Source organism: Ixodes scapularis, unplaced genomic scaffold (genome assembly GCF_016920785.2).
Source record: "Ixodes scapularis isolate PalLabHiFi unplaced genomic scaffold, ASM1692078v2 PGA_scaffold1__304_contigs__length_218370807, whole genome shotgun sequence".
Taxonomy (NCBI): Eukaryota; Metazoa; Arthropoda; class Arachnida; order Ixodida; family Ixodidae; genus Ixodes; species Ixodes scapularis.
In genome coordinates, this window is record NW_024609846.1 from 79516557 (window position 1) to 79539951 (window position 23395).

Sequence of the window (23395 nt, forward strand, 5' to 3'; positions counted from 1 at the left end):
CCCCGTGTTTTGTGGAATCCAGATTTCGGTTCAGCATCCTTTTGAGATGGAAGACAATGCTGTGTTTGCCATGTAAGGACAATAAGATGAATGCCAAAGGTAGCAAATTACTCGGTATATTGAACGCTAAACATTTTGTTTGTTTTGCGGAACCGACATTAGCAAACTCTGTCGTTGCTTTCTGCCATCTTTCCTGAGGTTGAAAAATTCACCAAGTCTCTCCAATCCCCCCTTCCCTGACACTGCAGCTTCCTATGCTGCATGTTAGCCTCTAAGGCTGTTTTTTTTGTTTTTTTTTTTCTTGGCAGCTTTTTATGGTAATGCAGGTCACTAGATGTGTTGATGTTTAATAGAAATTTCGTTGCTTCAAGAATTGATTGCTAGTTCTATTAATTCTTGCTATTACCTAGGCAGGAGGAGGGAAATAATGAGAATGAGAGAGCAGCAGAACTGTTTTATTGAAGCAGTGGACCAAGGGCAAAAACATCAATCACTGGTTTCTCCTCACCCCTCCCCACCCTTTCCTATATATATATATATATAATCAGAAATATGCAGATGAATGAACCATACTTGACCGAATGGATCAAAGTTTTACGAAACTGCCGAAAGTCAAAATAAACGGCGGAGCCAGGATTTGAACTTTGGGCTTCCCACTGTCTCGGCAGGTGTGCTAACCGCTAAACTACCAGAAATGTATTGGTTTTTATTTTCTTTAATGCCCCGTAACATGAGGCGATGAATTTCCTCAAGAAGTATGTTCGTAGAGGACAGGAGATAGGGACGAAATGACAGGTGTGTCTTGCTAGCATAATGGAAGGACGATTCCGCTTTTCTTTTTTCAGTGAAATAATGGTGATGTACATCGACCCGGCGATCGCCCTGGAGAAATTATGCAAGGAAATGAGGGACATCTGCAAGTTCAACGAGGAGCAACCCTTCACAATGAAGTGGGTCGACGAAGAAGGTGAGGGGAAAGGTCCGGGGACTTACTGCCTAAGAGAGTCTGTCGTCTGGTGGTGTTTGAAGATCTTATTTTTCGTCTTGATGCCCTTCATCTTGGTAGCACGGAGGTGGATGTAGGCGCGGCGGTCGCCTGTTCTCCCGTGGTTCGCTCTGCAGCCGGTCAGTCAAGAGAAAGTTGAGCGGCCACAAGTTAGGATGTCGTGAAGACAGCGACGCTTACGTCCGCTTGCCTTTTTCACTGGTCCTTTTGGATCATGACATCCAGCATCATGAGGTGCAAACTTCTGCGAGATATTTTGTTGCCACTTCAGAAGCGCTTCAACGAACTGGCAGTATGGGACACTGAACACACTGGTTGAAGACTCGTCCCGGCTTTTCCATGTTGCTAGCTGACCTCTGCTCTTACACTCTTTATCTGGTATCACACAGGCTGATTGCTTGAGCACCTATGAAATTATGCAGTTGAATGCAAGAAAACAAACTAAAACAATTGATCAAGGCCTTGGTTTCGATAAATGTAGTAGTAGCATCGGGCAAGATACTTTATTTTTCTTTTTGTAGAGTGGAGTCTAAGAGCTTATCATTGGTGGCATAATAACGGGGGAGCCGGGGCACTGTGGGCCCCATGTATCAGGCAACCCAGTCACACGGGGTGCCTTCCCCTTTGAATTACCTTTGCAATGTCGCGGAGTGAAAAGGGGGGGGGGGGGGGGGGGCAGTGGGCGGGGCGGGGCGGGGGCAAGCGACAACAAAAGACCTAAGAATTCCGGGTCTTGGATAGCCTAGCTATTTCGCTGGCTGCGTATCATACTTGTCATTGTGTGTCACTGGCTCTTTAAATATAAATCTGCTTTCCTAAAACTGTTAAAAGATAACAAGTCAGTAAAAGATAACAAGTCAGTAAAAGCGGTAGCTCTATGTAGACGTTTGCACGGGCCGGTATTTAGGAGCCCGGCCCAGCCTGGTCCGACGTCTCATGGGCCTGGGTCCGCCCTCTGCCCATTGTCAATTTTTGACAGCCGGCCCGGCCCAACACTAATTTTCACGGGCCTGCCGAGGCTCGCTTTATTTTCGCACAGTGTGAATAGCTCACAAATTGCACTGCATGGCAGCTCGCTTGCCACTGCTAGACATGTTTGATTCGGTACCCAATAGTCAATGCAGTAAATATCCTTTTTTTTTTTTTTGCTAATATTAAGTTGGACCAATTTGCGGGTCTAGGCAGCTCAATAAAAAATATCACCCTCATCGTTCTTTTTGCGGTTAAACCCGCATGTTGGAAAGAACAGAAAAATAAAAATGGCAAGCAGCAGTAGACAGAATCATGTGTCAAAGTTGAAAAGGAAAGGAAACGTGTGACGGCTTCGGACAAAAAAAACAGATGAAGTTCTAAATTTTCCACTCCTGCTGCATACAACAAAAAAATGTTAAAAAATACTGCCGTCTTTTTTGCGGTCTGTGAGGAACTGTTTAGGAAAAACACCCCTGAGGGGAGCCTCTTCACCATAATGTGGGTGCATGCACTCATACATACAGATGGTTTATGCCTACGAGGGTGCACAATGCATAGGCGTGTATGTGCACTTGTTGATGGGGAGAAGTGACTGCGACGGCGGCGCCGCCGCAGGTGACGAAAACTAACGCCGCGCCGCTAGTACTCTGGAAGAGCATTCACTGCACAAACACTGAACTGTACAAAAACATATATAAACACGCATGTTTTCGGCATTTGGGTCTCCCCCACATTAGGGTCCCTCTCCCAACTGCCCAAACAAACTTCCAATGACATGGCTGCTAAAAACAATTACAGGAGTACACTTACGACTGCTTACGTGTAGGAATGCGAATGCATTGTAGTCCCACGGGAGAAATGTTGAGTAATGTTTTTACACATATTAAGGTTTAGGTCTAACAACAGAAATATTGCTAAAAAAATTTCATGAAAAAATTAAAAAAAAAAGTGTCCCGAAAAGCTTTTTAAAAATAAAGGCTTTTTTTGTTTATTTTTGTTTTAGTGAATTTTTAAATTAAAGTGAACACCTGAGTTTGCCTGGCACGAATATTGCATCAATGTAAACTTCTGGTTGTATATCAGCTGAAGCCAGCAGGAGTTGCTATCACATGTATGTTGACCAATGATAGGAGCGTCACCTTGAACTTCAGCACCTCCGAGTGGTTTGCGGTTTGGTGTATGCGTGTATCTTGTATGATCACTTCCAAGGGTTGTTGCACAAGTCATTCTTGCCCGCATCTGCGTGATAATGGTTCTGGCATTTAGCTAGGGTAGCAAGCTGCATACCAATTACATTAGAGTTGTTAGAGAGCGTAAACCCGCGGTTGTGGAAAGCCATGGCTGTATTTTTGCATCTCAATGGCACAACTTGGGAAATCGACTTCTCGGCGCCGTGGTCCGAAATGGCCGAGATAAGGAAGATTGTCCCGGGCCTAGTGACTTCTCGGAAGCGGCGGCCGAGGGTAGAAGGTTTGGCAGAAAAGAGGGGAAAAAAAGTCCTGCCAGCTGCCAAAATTGTGCATGACTGATAGGAAGCCTGCCATACCACTGATATCCTTTTGGTGGTGGAGGGGACGTTTCCACTTCAGAACGGCAATGTCTAGGAAAGAATAACAGCGATAATTTTGTGTTCTTGAGGTCACCCAACGGAAGCATAGAATTTGCTTGCTGATAGACAAGCATTTGCTTTCTGAACTGTGACTCTATCTGCTGGGCATCGGCATCTTTATACAAGTTCTTTTGCTAACCTGGCCCCAAATGCACTTCAGTCATACTTTCTGGAAAGGTACTGCTGTTTTACGTCCTCGTTTACATGCCCAAATGAATGGCCACATTAGCATTTGTGGAGGACTATATATTAGGCACTCAGTGGGCAAGCAGGCAATACGGCAATCTAATATAACCCAAATATTTTGTTTCTTTTTTTAATGCAAGATTGAAGAAGCATGTGCTTTTGACAAAAGAAAAGAAAGACTTCAAGGGGGAACACTGGTCTTGGAGCTTTTTTCATTCTTTCTTTTACCGAACCCAATGAAACAGCATAAGCTTGTTCATTGTTTCCTGACTTAATTAAAATATCTTATCTATATTTAGTCGGTGCACTAGTTCTCGATATAATTGTAACTTGCCTGCTTTTGTTTGCAGAAACAGCCAGAAAAGATTGTAGGATGCTTAAGCTTCGCCTTTAAGAGTGCAACGTGATAGCGTTATCGGGCCCCGTTCGCATCGCCTTCTCATGCTCTTCCTTGCAGTGAGCAGGAAGTGCGGCGAACATGGTCTACTCAGTAGCATGTCTGGCTTGCAACCGATGGGTCATGGGTTCGAATCCTGCCTAAAATTCAAATTTTTCTTTAAGGCAAATTAATTACTTTATGAAGTGAAGTCATTTGAGACATGCAGCGACCTTTAATTCGCATTACACGTCATGTTTTTTAATAACTTTCATTCCACGCATGACGTCACCTTTCATGTGAACGTTGTGAGTTGTTTAAATTACTGCACGAGGTCATGTGACTGTGACGTCGTGACCCTGTCAACCAATCATATTTTCCCGTCACAAAGCCATTGATGTCGAAGTCGGCTTTTCTGCCACACGAGCTCCTTAACGCTAGTGCTTTTAAACTGTTCATTATGTTTAACACAAGGCTGGTACTACAAAGTAGGAAGAATGCAGTGTTGGAAGCACTTTCAAATAAATCCATTATTATTTACTTCACAATGCAATGGAGTTCAATGTCTGGCTACCGAGCAATAAAACAACAGTTTAATAGAAAAATTTCCTAAACCTATTCAAAAGTATGCTCTCAACATTGTATGTTTCTTACAAATAGCTGCACTTCGCAAAAAAAAAAAAAAAAAAGAAGTTATATTTTTATTTGTTTTAGATGTTGAGATATCCTCCATAAAAATGTGCAAAGTGCCAAAATGTTTGTATTTTGATAAAGTGCAGTTTTGGTGACAACTTAAATGAAATTTCAACTCACACAGGTATTATAAATTGACATTTTGGCTCAAATATTGATCCAGAAAATCAAGATCAGAAGAAAAAACTGTAAATTACGAAATTGTCATTTCCAAAGAGAAAAAAAGTTAGTGTTTTTCCAGACTTCTGTTTCAGAGCTTGAAGTCCAGCAAACTTCACCACAGTCATTGAAGTCGAGCTTGATGGGTTAAAGCTCAAAAAGTTTCAGCTCGGTTTCAGTGGCTGCATTGCAAAGCATTTTTATCTTTACCTACCTCTATACTGGCTCTTAATGCTAGTTGTCTGTTCAAGCCAAGCGTACATAAACATTTCCAAGTATCATAGGTCTTTTTAAATCTCACAGCATGAATTGTTTTTAACTTTATATTTTTTTATGCATTTCCTAGGTGATCCATGCACAATATCAACGCAAGAGGAACTCAACGAAGCCATACGCCTGTACGAACTCAACAAAGATTCTGAGATAACAATTCACGGTACGCTGTTGTCACAGTTAAACCGACAAATGTACTCGTAATGCGAGATTTTCTTTTTTTTTTTTTTTTCATTTGTGCTTTTTTTTTTACACCTGTACAGTTTTTCCTAATGTCCCTGTTGCCCCTGGAATGCCCTGTGCCGGAGAAGACAGTGAGCCTACATTCAATTCTTTTTGGATCTTTCTGTATTTACCACATTTCTAACCGTAAAATCCCGAGCAGGCACCTGCTCAAAATTTGAGATAATCACAGAAAACTGGGGAATTTGCACTCTTTAGGTCAACAATATGTAAAGGTATGTCCTTTGTGTATCTTGCAAATGTTACAAAATTGAGGGGAGGGCGCTCATTGTGGAGTGGGCGGATGCTCGGCATTTTACGGTAATCCTTTGAATTGTTTAGATTAGCAGTTTTATGCAAGTGACCAGCTCAAATAACACCAAAAAGTGAAAGAAGTGCTTCTACTTGTATCCCTATGCCCTTGTCGTTTTGGTACTGTTGTACTTTTTGTTCCGAGTCGTGAACCAACTCATGCAGGGGTCTACTTTATTAGTTGTTGGTCATGGTACTTAGTTTGACCCCTTTGTCGGAGAAAGCTCTCATAAACAAACCCCCCCCCCCCCCCCCCCCCAATGCAAACATGCATACCGTAAAATCCCATAAGAACGCCCACCCAAAATGAGATAAATGGTAAAAAATATGGGGTGGGCTGTCTTTGGGGTTGCCACAGCAAAACTTTATGGAAAAGTATTGATAAGCACCGGTGCACCCGCTATAAATCACGTGACGCGGGAACTGATACCGCAGATCGCGTACAGGGTAAATTCGCATTTCACGATGCGATAAACATGCGGGAATTAGCTACAAACTCCTGTGTCACGGGAAAGGATACTGCAGGTTGTGGCAGATTCACGTCTCACGGTGCGAGGCACCCGCGGAAATCTGCCAAGAACTCGCATCTCTTGGGAACTGATACTGCAGATTGCAGACGCAGCAGATATAAGTTTTATGGTGAAATAAACACGTGGGGACCCGCTACAAGCTTGCCCGTTACAGAAACCGATATTGCGCTCACAGATTGCGTACGAAAATGCAGGGATCTGATACAAGCTCGCTAATGCCGCTGGTCGCGAACGCAGCAGAATCACATTTCACGATGCAGTACACACGCGGGAACAATTCGCGCCTGTTACAGCTAGAAATCAATATCGCACGCACAGAAAAAACGCGGGAATTTGCCACAAACTTGGGAACGGATACCGCAGATCGCAAGCGCAGCAGATTCGCATTTCACGATGCAATATACACGTGGAAACAATTTGCGTCTTACGGGAGTCAATGTCACGCGTACCGGTGCCGCAGATCGCACCGTTGATGTGCGATTCTCGCCGGACGTAGCTTGATGTTCGACGGGAATGTGGAGCGGGGCGGGCGGTGGGCGGGGGCAATGTTTCGGAATTTTTATGTTACAGATATTTAGCCAAAAAAACGGGATGGGTGATCTCCCGGGGGAGGGGGGGGCATCCTTACGGGATTTTATGGTAGTCACTACACCGGCTACGGTAAAATACCGGCGGAGCGCCCACCTTCCTTTCTTTCACTGAAAACTGGGTTGATCGAGGCAAGGGCGCTTGTCTGGTCAAATCGGGTGCTTAATGTATAATTTGCCTAATTCCCAAGTTTGGGAAATGTTAATAGTGGGCGCTTGGGGGAGCGAACTAGGCACTTCCACTGTATTTTACGGTAGTTTGGACTTGCCTGTGAACAAAACTCGGGCCTCCGTGAGGTTGTTGCCGCTGTTGATGCTTGTTGGAAACCTTCGCCAGCTTGTGACAAAGTGGCAAAACCGTGGCGGCATTTCAGAGAGCATCTACCGAAGGGGAGCTCGCCGGTGGCGTAAGCTCTACCGCATCAATGGTCACATCTTCCAGGCCAAGCGCTTCAACCGGGTAAACCTTCTGGCCGACTTGTTGGCCCTTTTCTCAATTTCTGTAACCTCATTTGCTCATATGTTACTTTATTTGCCACACAGTTGAGTGTCTCTGAAAGGTTTTAAGCATTTACAAAGGATTTCATAAAGGCTTATGAAAAACAACATAAGTATTCCTCCCAGAACTTGGAGTTTTGAACCCCATCACGACACTACTGCAAGTCTTGCTAACGTTTTGTCGGGTGTTTATTTCAGCGAGGTACTATTGGGACCTTTTAATCCTGGAAGTAAATTGCTTCATAAAGTAAAGGCAGCCTTTCACAAGGATTGTGAAAGGCTTTTAGCTTTCATGAAGTAAAGGCCTTTGTGAATTACGTCATAAGTATTCTTCATAGCATTTTGCATTTGAACCACGTCAAGTTGTTTGCAAGCCTTTCTAACTACTGTTCTTTTTATAGGTGTTTACGTCATCAAGGTAAATTGGGAAGTTCTGGTCTTGGAAGTGGTTGTGCTGGCAAGCATTCGTATGGTAGTTTGTAGAAAATATGAAGAGCGCAGTAGCATACATTTGTATAATTGTATCTTTTCAAAGGGAGGAATGAGCACCTGCAATAGTATCAATCAATTTCTATGTTATTCAAGCATGAGTTGATGCGGTGATTGATCTTTTAATGGATCTGTGTGTGTGTGTCTGTCCAGCGTGCATTCTGCACCTTCTGCCTGGACCGCATCTGGGGCCTGGGACGGCAGGGCTTCAAGTGCACCAACTGCAAGCTCATGGTGCACAAGAAGTGCCACAAGCTCATCAAGCTGGCCTGCTCGGGACCCCTGGTTGGTTTTCTTTTCCCCCCGCTATTCTTACAGCGACAGCCGTTATTGCCGAGGTTTCACAGCGGACCCCAAGGTGTGTTTGGTGTGTGGTGTTGAGTCAAGGCCCACTAAAACTTAGTCAGAAATGCTCCCTGATACATTTAGCGGCGAATCACAGTGTCACGTGATATTGGAACATTACGTGAATTGTTTTCTTGCTAAATTTTCTGCTAAATTTATTTAGAAAATTGTGACGTCACATCTTACTCTGACATCACATGATGTTACATGACCATGTTTCTTCGCAGTGTCACGTGACAGTGTAAAATCTTTTCACCTTTACCAAGATTTAAATGGTGGTGGAGAATGATTGTGTGTAGACTGTGTGCAGCTCGTCGATTATGGCCTCGGTTGGTTGACAAGGCACTGCAAGAAACCGGCAGTTTATTTGCTGCGTCATTCTTGATGTCAGGGCTGGGCCAGCGTTGCTAATGAGGCATAATTATGTCATCGGTCCAGTCAGCTTTATTTCTTATCTTTAAGAGTAACAGAGGAGCTACGAAGGATAGCCCTGGTAGAAAAATGTGGAGTTCATGGTAATTGAAATGCAGAAAAAACCCAACAGGATGGTGACAGGGAGGGTGTCGTTCCTAATTTGCGTTCTCGCGTATATATTGTGGAGATTTTTGTGCAAAAGTTGCCGTAATTTAATCTCGGACATTTTATGCTTTTGGCTCTTTTAAGGAAGTCATAAATGTTTGGTCGTCTGGCTATTATTCAATGGGTATGCAAAATGTTTAACTCGCACAAAACATTCAGCGATAGTGGTTCTCAAATTTCAGGTGGGTTCTCAAACTGAGATGACCTTGCTATCAAACCCATTGGACTATATTGGTGGTGCTTCCGACTTTAGAGAGATATGTAGACTACGAGCTGATATTTTACTTTGTGTAGTTGATGGACCTTGTTTACATTCATTTGCGTAGTGTAGCAGGATTATCTGTAGTGAAGTAAGCTTACAGAATAAAGGCGTCTTTTCTACAAACAAATTTTTAACGCCTCAAGGACTGGTACTACCAATGTTGCAGGGTTACCTAAACTTAACTTTACACCATAAAATGCTGCAACAGGGTTGCAGTGCTACTGCAAGAACTTGAAGTACACATGTAATAATGATAAAGGTATGCAGGGCAATCCACTTCTAATGATACCACATATAACAATGTACTGCTTATAACGATCAGTTTGTGGGGTTTCTAGACTAGAAATGCTCAGTGTCTAGTCCACATACAATAATTGGTTATAACTAGGTTTCAGAGTTTTCGGTTTAAACTGAAAAAAAAAAAAAAAAAATGATAAAAGTACGCCGAATCCATTTTCGGAAATTCGGTTTTAACTGAAAAAGGTCAGTTTGTAGGTTCGGCGTTTTCGGTTAAAACCGATAAAAGCACGTCTAATCCGTTTTCTAAAATTCGGTTTTTACCGAAAAAGGTTGGTTTTTAGGGCTGCGTTGAGGTTGGTGGGGGAGGGAGGGAGAAAGCAAGAGGGCTTTGCAAGGTTTGATATTGTGTGACGTCTTCGTTATTGCCATCTTCCAAGGTTCAACATGCAACAAAAGAGGTCTTGGATTGGCCTTTGCGGGACATCTGTGTCCTTTCTGTGATTGGGCTAAGTGTGTCCAAGTTCCTGGTCTTAAAAAAAGAGTTCAGATGTGAGGTTTTTCGCTTCATGCACTTCAAAGGACATCGAGGTTTTCTTAACACCCTCTCTCAAACTTCCCTGTGGTTGAGAACATAAATACAATAGATTTTTTTTTTGTCATTCCACTGGTTCCTGTACGGTCATCACCTTGGATGGTCACGTCGTCAGAATGGGAAGGAAAAAGAAGCGCGTTAAAGGTTATGCCCGCGAATTCCGCAATTTTGAGGTTTGTCCTGATGGAAGTTGCAGCAAAGACCACATACGTATATGTGCCGTTTTTCTTTGAGTGATCACAAATATCACAGCTACAAGAATCATCTAATTTGGTGTCCGATGGTGTTTCGTTCATATTCACCGAAAGGAACCAGTAATCTTTTTGAGGATTAAATATACACTGAAAGAAACCGAAAAATGAATTTTAAAATAATCACACAAAAAAGTATGCCGAATTTTGAAAAAATAAAAACCGAAAACATGGAACTGTGGTTGTAACGATTGAATTTTCAGGTTTTTTCATTATCATTATAAGTGGATTGCACTGCAGCAAGCTTCTTTTTTCCCTGACTTTGCTATGGCAGAGCCCTTCTCTACTGTTTTTCGCTCTGGTTACTATTCAATCTTATCTGAGTGTTTGGGGTAGTTGTGGTTGTAGGGACCACATGGGAACTAAACAGATGAGAGAAAGAGAAAAATACCTTTTTAGCTCAGCACCTGTTTACCCAGAGCTAGGCGGAGCAACACAGTGAGAGGTTGTCTCTGGTTCCATTCCAGAAGAACGACCAGGACCAGTTTGCGGAATCTGCGCCTACCACCCCGGCGCCCTCCAGGACCGGCGACACCACCACCAATGGTGGCGACGCCTTCAATGGCACGGGAGGAATCAACCGAAGTTAGTTCTCTTGGTCCTTGTTACTTGGACATCCGACCAGGACTACTCATCGCTATTTTGTGCGTCCGTCTGTCTTAACCGCAGTGCAAACCTTAGGTTGGATTTAACCGTGTGGCGGAGAGTTGAATGAGTAATTCAGTGGCAGGTAATATAATAGGAGGAAAATATTTCAGTTGAAGTGCATTGTAAGGGTGCAAACCAGGTGGTGCAGGTTAATCATCAAAGCCTGAACCTGAATAAAGACTGTACAATGCACAAACACACACCTAGTTTTGTATCTGCACATTGTGCTGTCTTTTCTCGGTTTTGGGTATCGTTTTTAAAGAAGTTCACTCATAGGCCCTTTCAGTTATAAGAAGTGTTTTGGAACTACAAAGGGAATGACATGTTTCTTTATATTCATACTGCCAGCTCTACAAAAAATCAATGAAGAAATGAAGCAGAAAAGAAAGAGGAGTAAGCAGGCAGTGCTTACATGACATTGTCAGCATGTTGCATTGTGGTGACACGTGACATCATGCTGCATTGTGTTGTCACATGATGCCATGCTGCAACAATGACATCACATGCCACTGTGATTAATTGGTGCATAATGGGATCAAGTAGCGTGATCATGTAACTAGTGGACCACATGACACCTATAGCTTGCATGATTTGTGCTCTTAAAATAAAGACATCAGCTCCACCACCAAATTGTCCCTGGTGTCAGGAGAGTTACCCTACTAGTGCAAAAACACAGAAAACCACGATACCAATGCAATCTATGCTTGGTGGAAAAAAGCTCCCCAGAAAATTTGGCATGGCAGCTAACACGGTGTTGTGATCTGTAGCCTCTAATGCACTTTGATGCTCTCAAGAACTCACAATTGCTCTCTGGATGTGGATATAGATTGGAGCGTGCTCATGCGACGAAAGATAGGTACGATTGGTCCAGCAAGGGATGTAGCTTCCAGCGCACCGTCAGCTTAGGGGCTAACGTAGCATGGTCAGTGTTCTGGGTGTCGCTTATGCAAGAACTTTTGCAAGAGAGGGGTGGTGAGTTGCCCCGTGGTTACTCCCTCGGTGCAGCGGGTACTCCGAGGCACAAGGTGCACCACCAGCGGGCAAGCTCGGCCCTGGCGTCCACCACCGACTCTGGGGCCGGGGCCGCCACCCCACTGGGACAGGACATTGACGACCAAATGCCAGGAGGCGTAAGCGTGCACCCTGCTTTTTACCATGCGTGCTTTCTCCGTGTTGCAAGGCCTTTTGAGGATGTTTGCCATAAAGTCGTGCATTTCTTGAAAGCTAAGCTAGATAGAAAAAAAAAAATAAGCTCGTGTCTGTGCTTAGCACACAAAAACGCGGTAGGTGTGAGAATATAATCTAAGTGCCACAAGAAGCACCGCAGAATTTTTCAAGACCAATTGAAAATTTGCAGCTGCTGTTAACTCTATGCCATCAAATGTGCCACGGAATTTTCTTGTCGTAAATTTAAAAGCAAACGGGAACAATGAGTGAATTGAACGTGCCTGGCGTTTTCTCGGCAGGTGGAGTCTGGGGATTCCCGTCAGTACGGCCTGCAGGACTTTGACCTGATCCGGGTGATTGGGCGTGGCTCGTACGCCAAGGTGCTCATGGTGGAGCTGCGCAAGACCAGCCGCATCTACGCCATGAAGATCATCAAGAAGGAGCTGGTCACCGACGACGAGGTCTTTTCCTCTCTCTTTCTTTCTCTTTTGCTAGCTTCACCTGTGAAATGAGATGAAAAATCGAGGGTTTTGAAGCAGTACAACGACGGATGTCCAGCATAACCCAGCGAAGGATTGATGATTAGGTCGGACCATCTGGGGGTCTTCTGACATGCAACCAAAAGCTTGGTTTTTACGTTCGCCCTCGTCCCCAGCCACATAGTTTCCGTATCTGGTGTGGGGGACAGAAGAAAGGAGTACCTTAGAACTTGGAACAAATAAAATAAAATATAGAAGGGGCAAAACAAGAATGAGTGCCAGTCGCGTTTAAAACGTGGCATGGTGAGAGCGATGTGGTGTTTGCTTCCATAGCGGAAGTTTGTGATACAAGATAACTAGACCAACGTGAAAAAGTCTTTAATTAAGCCACTGTCGAATTGCGGACACTTTGATCAGGATTCAATCTGGTCTAAGTCGCTTCAGGCCTAGAAAAGTCTAGGCATTTTAGAATCTAAATATGTTAGGTGGCCTGATAATTTTCTAGCCCTATTTCTCAGTGCCGATAGTGTCTTTTCTGGGCGAAACGGGCGAACAAAGTACAGTGAAGGTTTCATTGGGGTGGAGTGGTGGTATTAGATCTCTGTCCACCCGTTGTAGGTCTGGCTCAGGATCTTGTGTGTTCCATTGTCTTTGCAGGACATTGACTGGATCCAGACGGAGAAGCATGTCTTTGAGACGGCGTCCAACTACCCATTCCTTGTAGGGCTCCATTCGTGCTTCCAGACAGAGAGCCGGTCAGTCACTTCATTCACAACCTTGGATGCGCGGGAGAGAAAGGCACACAATTTGTTTGTGGGCGTTGGGATAAATGAAGGGAGCGAGTGGATTAGGCCAGAACAAAGCTGATGCTTCTGAAGAAGCCAGATTGAAATTGCAGTTCATTGTTGAAAGCATTATGCTCTGAACAAAATTGTGTGGGGTTCTTTCATTTTAAGCATGTATCTAGGTTTTTGGTCCCACAAAACATTCCTTTTAGGGGGAGGGGGGAGGAAGAGTCTACAAGGTAAAAATATAACAAAGATATGTTGTGCTTGTATGATTTAAGATATCTTGTGCTTATATGATTTATTGTACAGTTGAACCCGGTTATAACGAAGTCAACACGAATCAGAAATATGTTATATCCGAAATTCGTTACATCTGAAATCTACAAAAAAGTCACGATTTGTTTTATGCACAGGACAACTGGTGGCATGCATCATATAACGCAGGCTTTTATAATAACTGTCCTACTTTTGTAAATTTTCACTGTAAAGTAACTATAGTAAAGCCGCAGTTCTGTTTATCACAATTGCGGCCATGCACGCGTGTGTTAACGTGCTTGGAGGTGCGCTTCTCCTTTTGACAATTTGCACAATGCGGGAAAGCGAGGAGCAGCAAATAAGCAGGTTGCATACATTCGGCCGGCACGGCTTCGAAGCATGGCATGGTAAATACGGCAGTCTCTTGTGACTAGCTTTTCAACGGACTGAGAAAAAGAGAGCTTATGACTAGAGAAACATAACAGGTGACAAAGCCCCAGCTGTTCACCTGGAACGAAGACTTTATTGAGGATAACCCCCTTTCTCCGCAAAGTAATCGCTGCTCACGAGTTGGTGTGCATAGTGTAACAAATTAAACGTGTTAGTATAAATATATACCAACACTTGTTCACAAAACATTTTTTTACTCGCCATAAAAACACTTGCAAGGCTTATGTACCCTCATATGTCTTGGATCCCGGACTGCTGAAGAGTGATGCACCCGCGGAGTGCTGCCGTCGGTTAGTTTAGTAGTACCTCTGAACTACCGATTTGCTTGACGTGCTAATAGGTTGATGGTGCGTTATTATTATAACAGCCGGACCGAAATGAATGTTCAGCAGAACCAAGCAGAACTATTAGCCCTCATTAAGGGGGGACACTACCCAGAAAAAACAATTTCTGCAAAAAAAGTTGATTTTGAAAAATGTCATATTTACATCCACCAACATCTAGAGAGTATTGCCAGAAAGTTTCATTAGTTTACACTGCATAGTTAATTTTTTATAAATTATTTTCGGTCCACTGATGCTAAAGAAAAGGTAGAGGTTGGAGCACTTTGAACGCATTTTTCTCCATTCCATTTTCTGGCATAAATTTCACTTTAGGAAAACTATCATTTTGTTATTACGCAACTTGGAATCCTTTTTGTGAGTGTTTCTGGGGTGAAATTTTAAGGGGAAGATAACTATGAGCTTGTATTTTTTATTTTTGTCATTTTTCATGCTTAAGAACTAAAAGTTTGGACAAAGGATGGAAATCTTAAAAACTGTATTTGTGTTTATGTGGCTTTTTTGTCATGAAAGATGTTATAACATAGAAATATAGCTCCATAGTTATCTGCTCTGAACTGTCCTAAGGCAATGTAACACATGAAAACAACAAATTTATAAGTAATTTCAAAACGATAGTTTTCCTAAGCAGACGCGCCCACTTTCGTCTTTGAACGTTTGCAATTTTTTTTGTACTTCACCCAGGTTAACAAAAATTGGCAGAAATGTTATCAACATCAACAGAAACAAGCCCTGTAAATATAATTTAAATCAGACAAGTGGTTCAAAAATTTACTTTTTTGGGTAGTGTCCCCCCTTAAGCGACGCCGCGGCCATTTTGCTTGTAGGTACTGCTCCTCCCTCGTCGCCCCTGCTCTCCCAATCACTGGCCCAATCACGTGACCTAGAATTTCCCCTTCTAGGGACAATAGTTAACTTTAACCCACGGTTCGCGTTCGAGAAAACGGGCCCAGGGGTGCAGAGAGCTCGCGGGCAGTTTCAGTTCCACTGCCTTCTGTAGTCGCCTCAGCCGTGTCGTTCGCTTGTGATGCCCGTGTTCGGAAGAAGCCTCCGCTCTCAAAGCAATGGGCAATGGTCTCATGCTTGACATCTCTCTCCACTGGCGAAATACACTACCTTGGCCATTGTAACTTTTCATTCTTTTGGAGTCTTGTTGGTACGAATATCCATCAGCAGGCGTTCGATCAGGTGGATATGGTAGTGAACTCTCAAGTTTGCGATCACACCCTGGTCCATTGGTTGGAGCTTTGCAGTGGTGTTGGTAGGTAGGAACAGAACCTCCCCAGCACTCAGGAGCAGGTTCACATGGTGGGCACTGCAGTTACGAAGCAATAACAGCACCTTCCTCTTCTGCTTGACCATGTCCTTGTCGAACGCGACCAACCAATCACGGAAACGGATCCCCAATCATCCACGCTTTCTTGTTGTCGACATACTTGACGGGGAAGGACAGGATGTCCAAGAAGCCACGGGGTTTCTTGGGCTGCCCGATAACAAGCAGCTCCTGCTTGTCGGATCTGTCGGCGTTGGCGCATACCAACAGCTTGACCGTTCTTTGCTGAGCTTCGCGCCAATGCATTTGTCGCCTTTGGCTTCAGGCGTCTTTGTGTGCAACAGCTGATAAAACAACCGGGTCTCGTCCGCATTGTAAATGTCTCTATCTGCACAGGTGGCAAAAATTCTCTGGAGGTTCTCCTGAAGCCAGGGTTGAAGGGACGCGTCGCTTACGGTAGCAGCCTCGCCGACAATCTTCTTGCAGTCAATGCCGTGGCAATCCTTGAGTCGTTGCAGCCAGCCAGTTCCGAGATTGAAATCATTGTGTTTCAAGACAAACCCCAGGTCCCAAGCTTTCCCCACTAGAATTGGCCCGCCTAGAGGAGCAGCTTTCGCACAGGTGTCGAGGAACCACTTGTAGAGCGCCTCTTCGATGTCGCAATACGTCGCCTTCTGGATCTTCTTCCAATCTCCATTGGCAGCATCATGGTTGAGGACTCTGTCAATCTTGCCGCCATTCTTGATAATCATTGACAGCGTTGATGGTGCACTATCAACACTGTCAACGATTACAATGCGATGAAGCGGGCCGAGTCGATGTCGAGAAGAGGCGGGTTAAGTGTGTGTTCGATGTAAAGGAGGCAGCTGAACAGTCGGGGTCGCGCGATGGAAGAGAAAGACACTCCATACAAAAACTAGTGTCCCCTCATTCTCTTTGCTCTAATTTCAGTGGTAGTGTGCAGAATTCTGACCACGCCAGATTAGTTTTGGGTTCAACGCGACTGAACTTGGATTCCGTTCCCTTCCCTTCCCGTGCGCATTTTGTTCTTTTGCCCGCCTTTCTTTTCTCTTTGTTGCGCTCGACGCCAGACTTCGCGAGATCGGTCATCGTCGAGGTGTGCGTTGCAAAGAAGCCAAACCCGGCGAGCGCGAAGGGCGCCGTGAATTTTGTGGAAGAAGTCGCCCGGCGCCGAAGCGCGCTGCGATTAAGGACAAAAGATTTTTTTTTTTAAATTTATGTTGAAGCTTATGTACATCAGAAGTGGGCTTAACTTACATTGATAGTATACCAGCAGGAGCGTGACATGAAAATTAGTTTGCTATATCCAATATTTCGCTATTCCCGGGTTCATTATGAATGGGTTCGACTGTACTCTGCTGGCAGTGGGATGCTTGCCAGATGGCTTTGTAACCAATGGGACCTGTGTCTTTAGAAAGCTACTTTTTCAGCAAGCGACTTAAAATGATGCTTGTATTTCTCTGATGAGAGGTGCTAGGGATGTATCATGTCCAACATAAATGTTTGGTACACGGGTGCTAGGTTCTAACATGTCCACATGCTTGGTCACATACTGTCCTCACCTGAGGACACATTCATTTGGCCACTGTGCATGCTGGTAGCTTTTGGGCCAATTGATGAGCATTGTTCTTTGTTCATGTCCCTGTGTGTTGTTCTCTACCATGTTGACTACAGTAATTAATTTATGTTTTGAAAATCTACGTCAAAGATCGTTAAACAAATCATAACTCTTTCACGGAATGTCTTAGTTGAGAAGTGTGGCACAGTCGCAGAGGTGATTCATTCCGCCAAGCCCCCCTTTCTTTGTCTTCTTTGCAGGCTGTTCTTTGTGATAGAGTTTGTGCGAGGAGGGGACCTGATGTTTCACATGCAGCGGCAGCGGCGTCTGCCCGAGGAGCACGCCCGCTTCTACTCCGCCGAGATCTCCCTCGCCCTCAACTTCCTTCATGAGAGGGGTGAGCACTCTTCCTCTCCCTATAGTAAAAAATCTGAGTTGTTCCTTTTATTTATATGCAATCTTACCTCCATGCAGTAATGCCACTGGTGCTGTGGGGTAGTCCAAAAGAATTGCCGTATTTTTTGGACTGCAGTCAGCATCCGGCTGAAAAAAAGAGTTTTTCTTTAGATAGTCTGCAGATGGTGCGTACTCTGCACATGAGAAGTTCTCGCACAGCACACCTTTGAAAATGCTGACTTTATTAATACATGGGGAAACTTGTATGATATAGAAATAACCATTAACATTTTCATAAAATCCCGTAAGAACGCCCATCCGAAATAAAGAAATAAATGGTGAAAAACATGGGCTGAGTCATCTTTGAGGTTGCCACAGCAAAACTATATCAAAAGTTAGTGATAAATACCGGGGCATGACGTGGGAAACGATGCCTCAGATTGCGGACACGGCAAATTAACGTTTTACAATGTGATAAACACACAGGAATTCGCTACAAACTCATGTGTCACGGGAAAGGATACTCCAGATTGCAGACGCAGCCGATTGGCGTTTCACAGTGCGAAGGACGCGTGGGAATTTACGGTGAACTTGCATCTCACGGGGACAGATACTACAGATATGCAAATTCGAGTTTTCTGGCGCAAGAAATGTGTGGGAATCGATATTGCATGTGCAGATTGCAGCAAAAACGCATGAACCCTCTACGATCTCGCATATCACGGGAACGGATGGCACAGATCGCAGACACAGCAGGCTCGCATTTCGCGATGCAGTGTACAGTGAAGCCCGTTTAGAACGAACCCACAAACAGCAAAATATTGTCGATATCAAACTCACGGAATATTTAAATAAAACTGCATGTAAAAAGTATGTTTTATAACGAATAACGTATTGGCTATATCTAACTTTTAACCCCCCGGGAAGACTTCCAAAAACGCGCAGACAATCCTCTTCCAGCCTGTCCCTTCCCCCAAAAAAGAAGTAGGAAAGAAAGAAAATTTCAAAAGCTCAAGTTGCGAACAAAATTGAGCGAAGAGAAGCGATTCAGAAGGGGAAGAAAGCTGAAAAATACACTCTGCACACTTTTGCACAGAAAAAAAAAATTTTTCATCCCAAAGCGTTTGCCCACGAAAAGAAGCGATTCAGAAGGGGAGATAACCTAAAAAAACATACCCTGCTCGCACACAAACAAAAAAAAAAAAAAAAAAAAAAAAAAAAAGCTTTCTTGCGCGTTGTTACAAGGCGGAACTGAAGAGATGACGAAAAAAGAGAAGCTCTCGCCTTACAACGAACTCATCGCGGAAGTTCGTTGTAAATGTTTTTTTGCTATATCAAACTGATTGTACCGTTTCCTGCTGTTCGTTATAAACAGGTTTGACTGTACTCGCAAGAACAACTCGTGTGTCACAGAAACCAATATTGCGCCCGTCAGACATTGCGTAATGTTCGACGGGAATCGGAGGGGGGGTGGTATGTATCAAAAACACTTGTGTTATGGATATTTAACCAGAAAAACAGGACAGGCAGTCTCTCAGGCAAGGGCATTCATGCAAGATTTTACAGCATATCGTAAGATCACGAACAAATGCACACTCAAAGTTTGGAGATAATCACCATGAGCACTTGTTAGGCCAACGATGCGTAAAGATATGTCCGTTGTATTTTCCAAATGTTACGAAAGTTGAGAGGTGGGCACTTTCAGAATGGGGAGATGCTTGGTATTTCAAGGCATGTATTCCATAAAATGCATCGCATCTCTCTCTAATAATTTATCTTGTTAAATGGCAAATTATTGTATTGTCTTCACGTGTAGATAGTCTGCATTGCATGGCCAGCAAGTCTTGTATGGGTGTCAATACTGTATTAGCCTTATGAGACTTTCATTGAACAGTAAGCACCAATCAGAGTGTGCTTACGCACATTGTCCTTTCGAGTATTCTACGAGTCGAAGCGCCTTAGTCCGCATAGGTTTTCGGACAATCATCAATGTGGCTTCGGATGAGGTTTCTCGCTCGTGCTGATCAATTTAATCAAGATGTCGCCACAGTACTTAACAACAAAGCCAAGTTGATTGTATGTTATTAGGCCTAAAAAATTTAATTGACGCTATCTTCATGAATATTACTACATAGTCTTGCAGATTTAAATATTGATGTCGCTGTGTGAGAATAATAGGGGTTACTTAAGTTCAAGAAAACCAACAGGTTGTGGTAAATACAGAGTATGCACTGGACTTCTCTCTAGGTTACTGGCAGAAGTGGTTTTGAATCTTTTTTTTAAAGCATTATGCCACCCCCCGATGCCTAACAGTAATGCCTTTAGGTGCTATGGGTTATCTTTGAATAGAGAATGAAGCTTCAGAACAATGAGCATCAAGCTTGATCTGTTGTGGTGGGTGCCGGGGTAACGCAGGCATCATTTACCGGGACCTAAAGCTGGACAACGTGTTGCTGGACCACGAAGGCCACATCAAGCTCACTGACTATGGCATGTGCAAGGTGAGGCACAGACCATTAGTCTTGGGGAAATGCACATATCAACTGAGCGGGTTTCTTCAGGTATCTTAATTGCGCCAGACTACTTCTTCTTGGGGTACAAAGTTCTAAATTGTTAGATCTTTCATCTTGAGCAAATATTTAATATTTACTAAAAATAAGGTTTAAAAAAAAATGCATGAACGTATGTCAAAGAAGAACTAGTTCAGTTCAGTCTATCGATGTGTTGAAACAATATTGAGGCAAATCCCCACCCAGGAGAAAATCTCCATAGCTCCCCCGAAAAAAGCTACTCAAGCAAGAGCATAGCTTTTTCTGCTTAATTGGAGTTCCGGCATCAATTTAGAAGTTTTAAAGTAAATATATTTCTGAAAGAGAGCAAGAAACTGAACCTAGAGCAGCAAGTAAATTACCTCAAAGTTTATAAATAATTTTTAATAGTAGAATAACAATAAAACTGATACCGAAACTAACCTGCAACTTTACTGGTCTGCCATCTTGTGACATCAGATGTTGCATAAACATTGGTTCAGGGACATATTGAGCCTGCTTCGCCCAGCTTCAGAAGCAGTCAAAAGGTGGTCACAGTTGTCTGTGGGAACTAATGAACTATGACTCATCAAGCTTGTCTGAGTCAAGCAATGGCCAGCAAACATTATAAGATTTTCAGCATGAGATTCCAAACGATTCACCGCTCGCATTCGATCCACCGGCATCGCCTCCGAGGGGACCACCCACCCTATGACAATTTGCGTGATCGTGCTTCCCCGCTTGGTTGCTGCAGCGCGAGTTCTGCCACCAGAAGTTCTGTATCGACCAGCTTGAAGGTACCAGAAGTCGACCTTTTGGAGCATTGCAGAGGCTGGGCGGCAGCGGGCTGGAAGAAGCGTTCTGTGCTTGTTTGCCGTCATTCGCCAAAAAAGTTTTTTAAAACCTTGTGTAAGCGGTCGTAGTTACCTTTGAGAACACGTGGAAATTTTTACGAAAGCACAACATCGCAGGAAAAGGGCGCAACTCGTTGAATGCAAGTCTCGCAGCGTTGTCAGGTAACAACTGGCTTGCCGAAGGGCCGTGTCTCTGCCATCTCACGCTTGGATATAAATAAAGAATTGACGCCGTGTGGATGTTTTAACCCTTCGGGAAACTTTCGAAGGTGCGTCGTGCGTACAAGTTTTTGCCGCACGCATATCGCTCGCAGAGTTCTGTATCGTTTAGCTGTTCCAGTAAGCTGCACCAATCAGTGGTTGCTGTTATGCACTATTAACAGTGTTCAAAATCTGCTCAAATGGATGGGAATTACTCGCATCACTAAGAAGCACAGATAGAGCAACGCATATAAGTGTGGGTTACAAACCACATCGCTGCTTTTCAACAATAGAACCAGGGGCGTGGGAAGCGTTCTGGGTGACAGGGGGGGACCGAGAAAGATAGATTTTTGTTCCCTTCTTCTGAACTGATTGCTAGAAATGTCTCAAACGCAAAGAAGGATCGCCGCCGCCGCTGCGCTGTCCCCTCTCTGGTCTGTCTGCACAGAATCACTTATTTTTTGCCCGCAAGTGCCGCAAGTTACAAGTACGGTCGTCGGAATGAAGTAAAACACTGCTCGTGAGGCACATACACCATGACGCACAACACACACGGCGTCGCCAAGCGTGCAAAGGCAGAGAGAGACGCAGCACTCTAGCGTGCCAAGGCGTGTTCTCTGGTGACGCCACGAGACTTGCGTTCGACGAGCTGTGCCTTTTTCCTGTGTTGCTGCGCTTTCGTAAACGTTTTCTCGTGTTCTCAAAGGCAACTATGACCGTTTACACAAGGTTAAGAAACTTCTTTGGCAAACGACGGCAAACAATCAGAAAGTGTGTCTTTCAGACACGTTTTCTGACATTTTCTGAAAGACATAATCAGAAAACGTGTCTTTCAGACACATTTTTTGCCAGATGACGGCAAACAGTCAGAAATCTGTCTCCCAAAGGATCGGCTTTCGGTACTTCAAAGATGGCCGACACAGAACTTCCGGTGGCCGCATTTGCGGAGCGGTGTAGTGCAATCCAGCAATTGTCATAGAAATTGGTGAGACCACCTATAGCGGCCACATCCACGGTCTGCCGACATGTGGACCCACATGCCGCTTCAGAAGCAGGATCTTATAGAAGGCTTTGTTTGCTAGCACGGTGCAAACTGTTTCCTAGCACAATGCAATTGCAAGAAGCCAGCGTTCGCGTCGGCCGGCTTGGACCCACTTTCGTGGCAGAGACTTCTCGGTTGGAAGCCGACGAGATGTAGCTCTGCTGCATCTCTTCGTGGTGCTACTGCATCCCACAGCAGATCGCCAATTCTTCCCACCCTCCATCACATGCCTCAAACAGCCCAAACCAGACACAATCTGGGAAAACATACCGCAGGCTCTCACTATCGCCACAACCCACAACGCCGTGGAAGAGGGAACGTCGTCTGCTCTCGGATACAACGTTTAACGTCACGAGCACCCCTGCTCGTTGTTGCCAGTGGAGCGGCAGCCCGCAATTCAGAGCTGTATGCGTAAACTTCAAAATACGTTTTCTCGAAAGAAAATTATTGTTTCTAAAAGATAATCTCTAGGTATACTCAGGAGCGGATGTTTAGTGCTTGGTGAAAACTTTATAAAAATCAATGACCATCATTATTTTGCCGGAGCTCCCCTTTAACCGTGAGAAGCTATACTTTACTACTTTTTTCGGACAAATGCATTTGGACTGTTAACTCACTCTTCCTTGTCGTGCAGTCTGTCCTTGTACACTAGTCTCGGTGGTCGACACCGTTCCAAACATGTGCTCCCGAATCGAGGATGCCTTGAACATGTTCTCATGATGTCACCTGAGGGACCCTTCTCTTGTCTCATTATAATCAATCGCTGATGTTGTCGCAGGAAGGGATCCGTCCCGGAGACACAACAAGCACGTTCTGTGGGACACCCAACTACATCGCCCCTGAGATTCTGCGCGGTGAAGACTATGGTGTGTGCCACACCCCCTCCGTCGCCCGCCCCCCTCAAGTCAATAATTTCATCATACACCAAGGGAGCTCTGTAAACTGCACCCTAGCCTATGTCAGCTGTGGCTTTTGTTAGCTCTGATCACTTTCTGAACTCTGACTTCCAATTGATAATGAGCATTATCTTCACTTTTATTGAAGCTGTGGTACCAAACCGTCAATGATAAACCTTGTCAGTTCATCTGAGAATTTAACACTTTTGTTGAAACTTTTTGTAGCTCTAGCTTTTTAAAGCTTCTTTCATTTTTTTTTTTTTTTTTCTGCTTGTAATTTTGGGTATTTTTTGTTGAATATACAGGCAGCATGTTGC

At 44.1% G+C, this 23395-nt stretch overlaps 1 protein-coding gene across 1 annotated transcript in view; it reads left to right on the forward strand.

Moving 5' to 3' along the window:
- The window catches only part of LOC8042180 (atypical protein kinase C), a 56214-nt gene that overhangs the window by 8918 nt on the left and 23901 nt on the right, over positions 1 to 23395 (forward strand). Inside the window, exons 2-13 of the mRNA XM_029983194.4 lie at positions 846 to 967; positions 5348 to 5437; positions 5538 to 5588; positions 7300 to 7385; positions 8066 to 8197; positions 10649 to 10766; positions 11835 to 11959; positions 12296 to 12457; positions 13133 to 13230; positions 17422 to 17558; positions 19973 to 20058; positions 22961 to 23048. Coding sequence (XP_029839054.1) covers positions 846 to 967; positions 5348 to 5437; positions 5538 to 5588; positions 7300 to 7385; positions 8066 to 8197; positions 10649 to 10766; positions 11835 to 11959; positions 12296 to 12457; positions 13133 to 13230; positions 17422 to 17558; positions 19973 to 20058; positions 22961 to 23048 — 1295 coding nt within the window. The remainder of the gene's footprint in view (positions 1 to 845; positions 968 to 5347; positions 5438 to 5537; positions 5589 to 7299; positions 7386 to 8065; positions 8198 to 10648; positions 10767 to 11834; positions 11960 to 12295; positions 12458 to 13132; positions 13231 to 17421; positions 17559 to 19972; positions 20059 to 22960; positions 23049 to 23395) is intronic.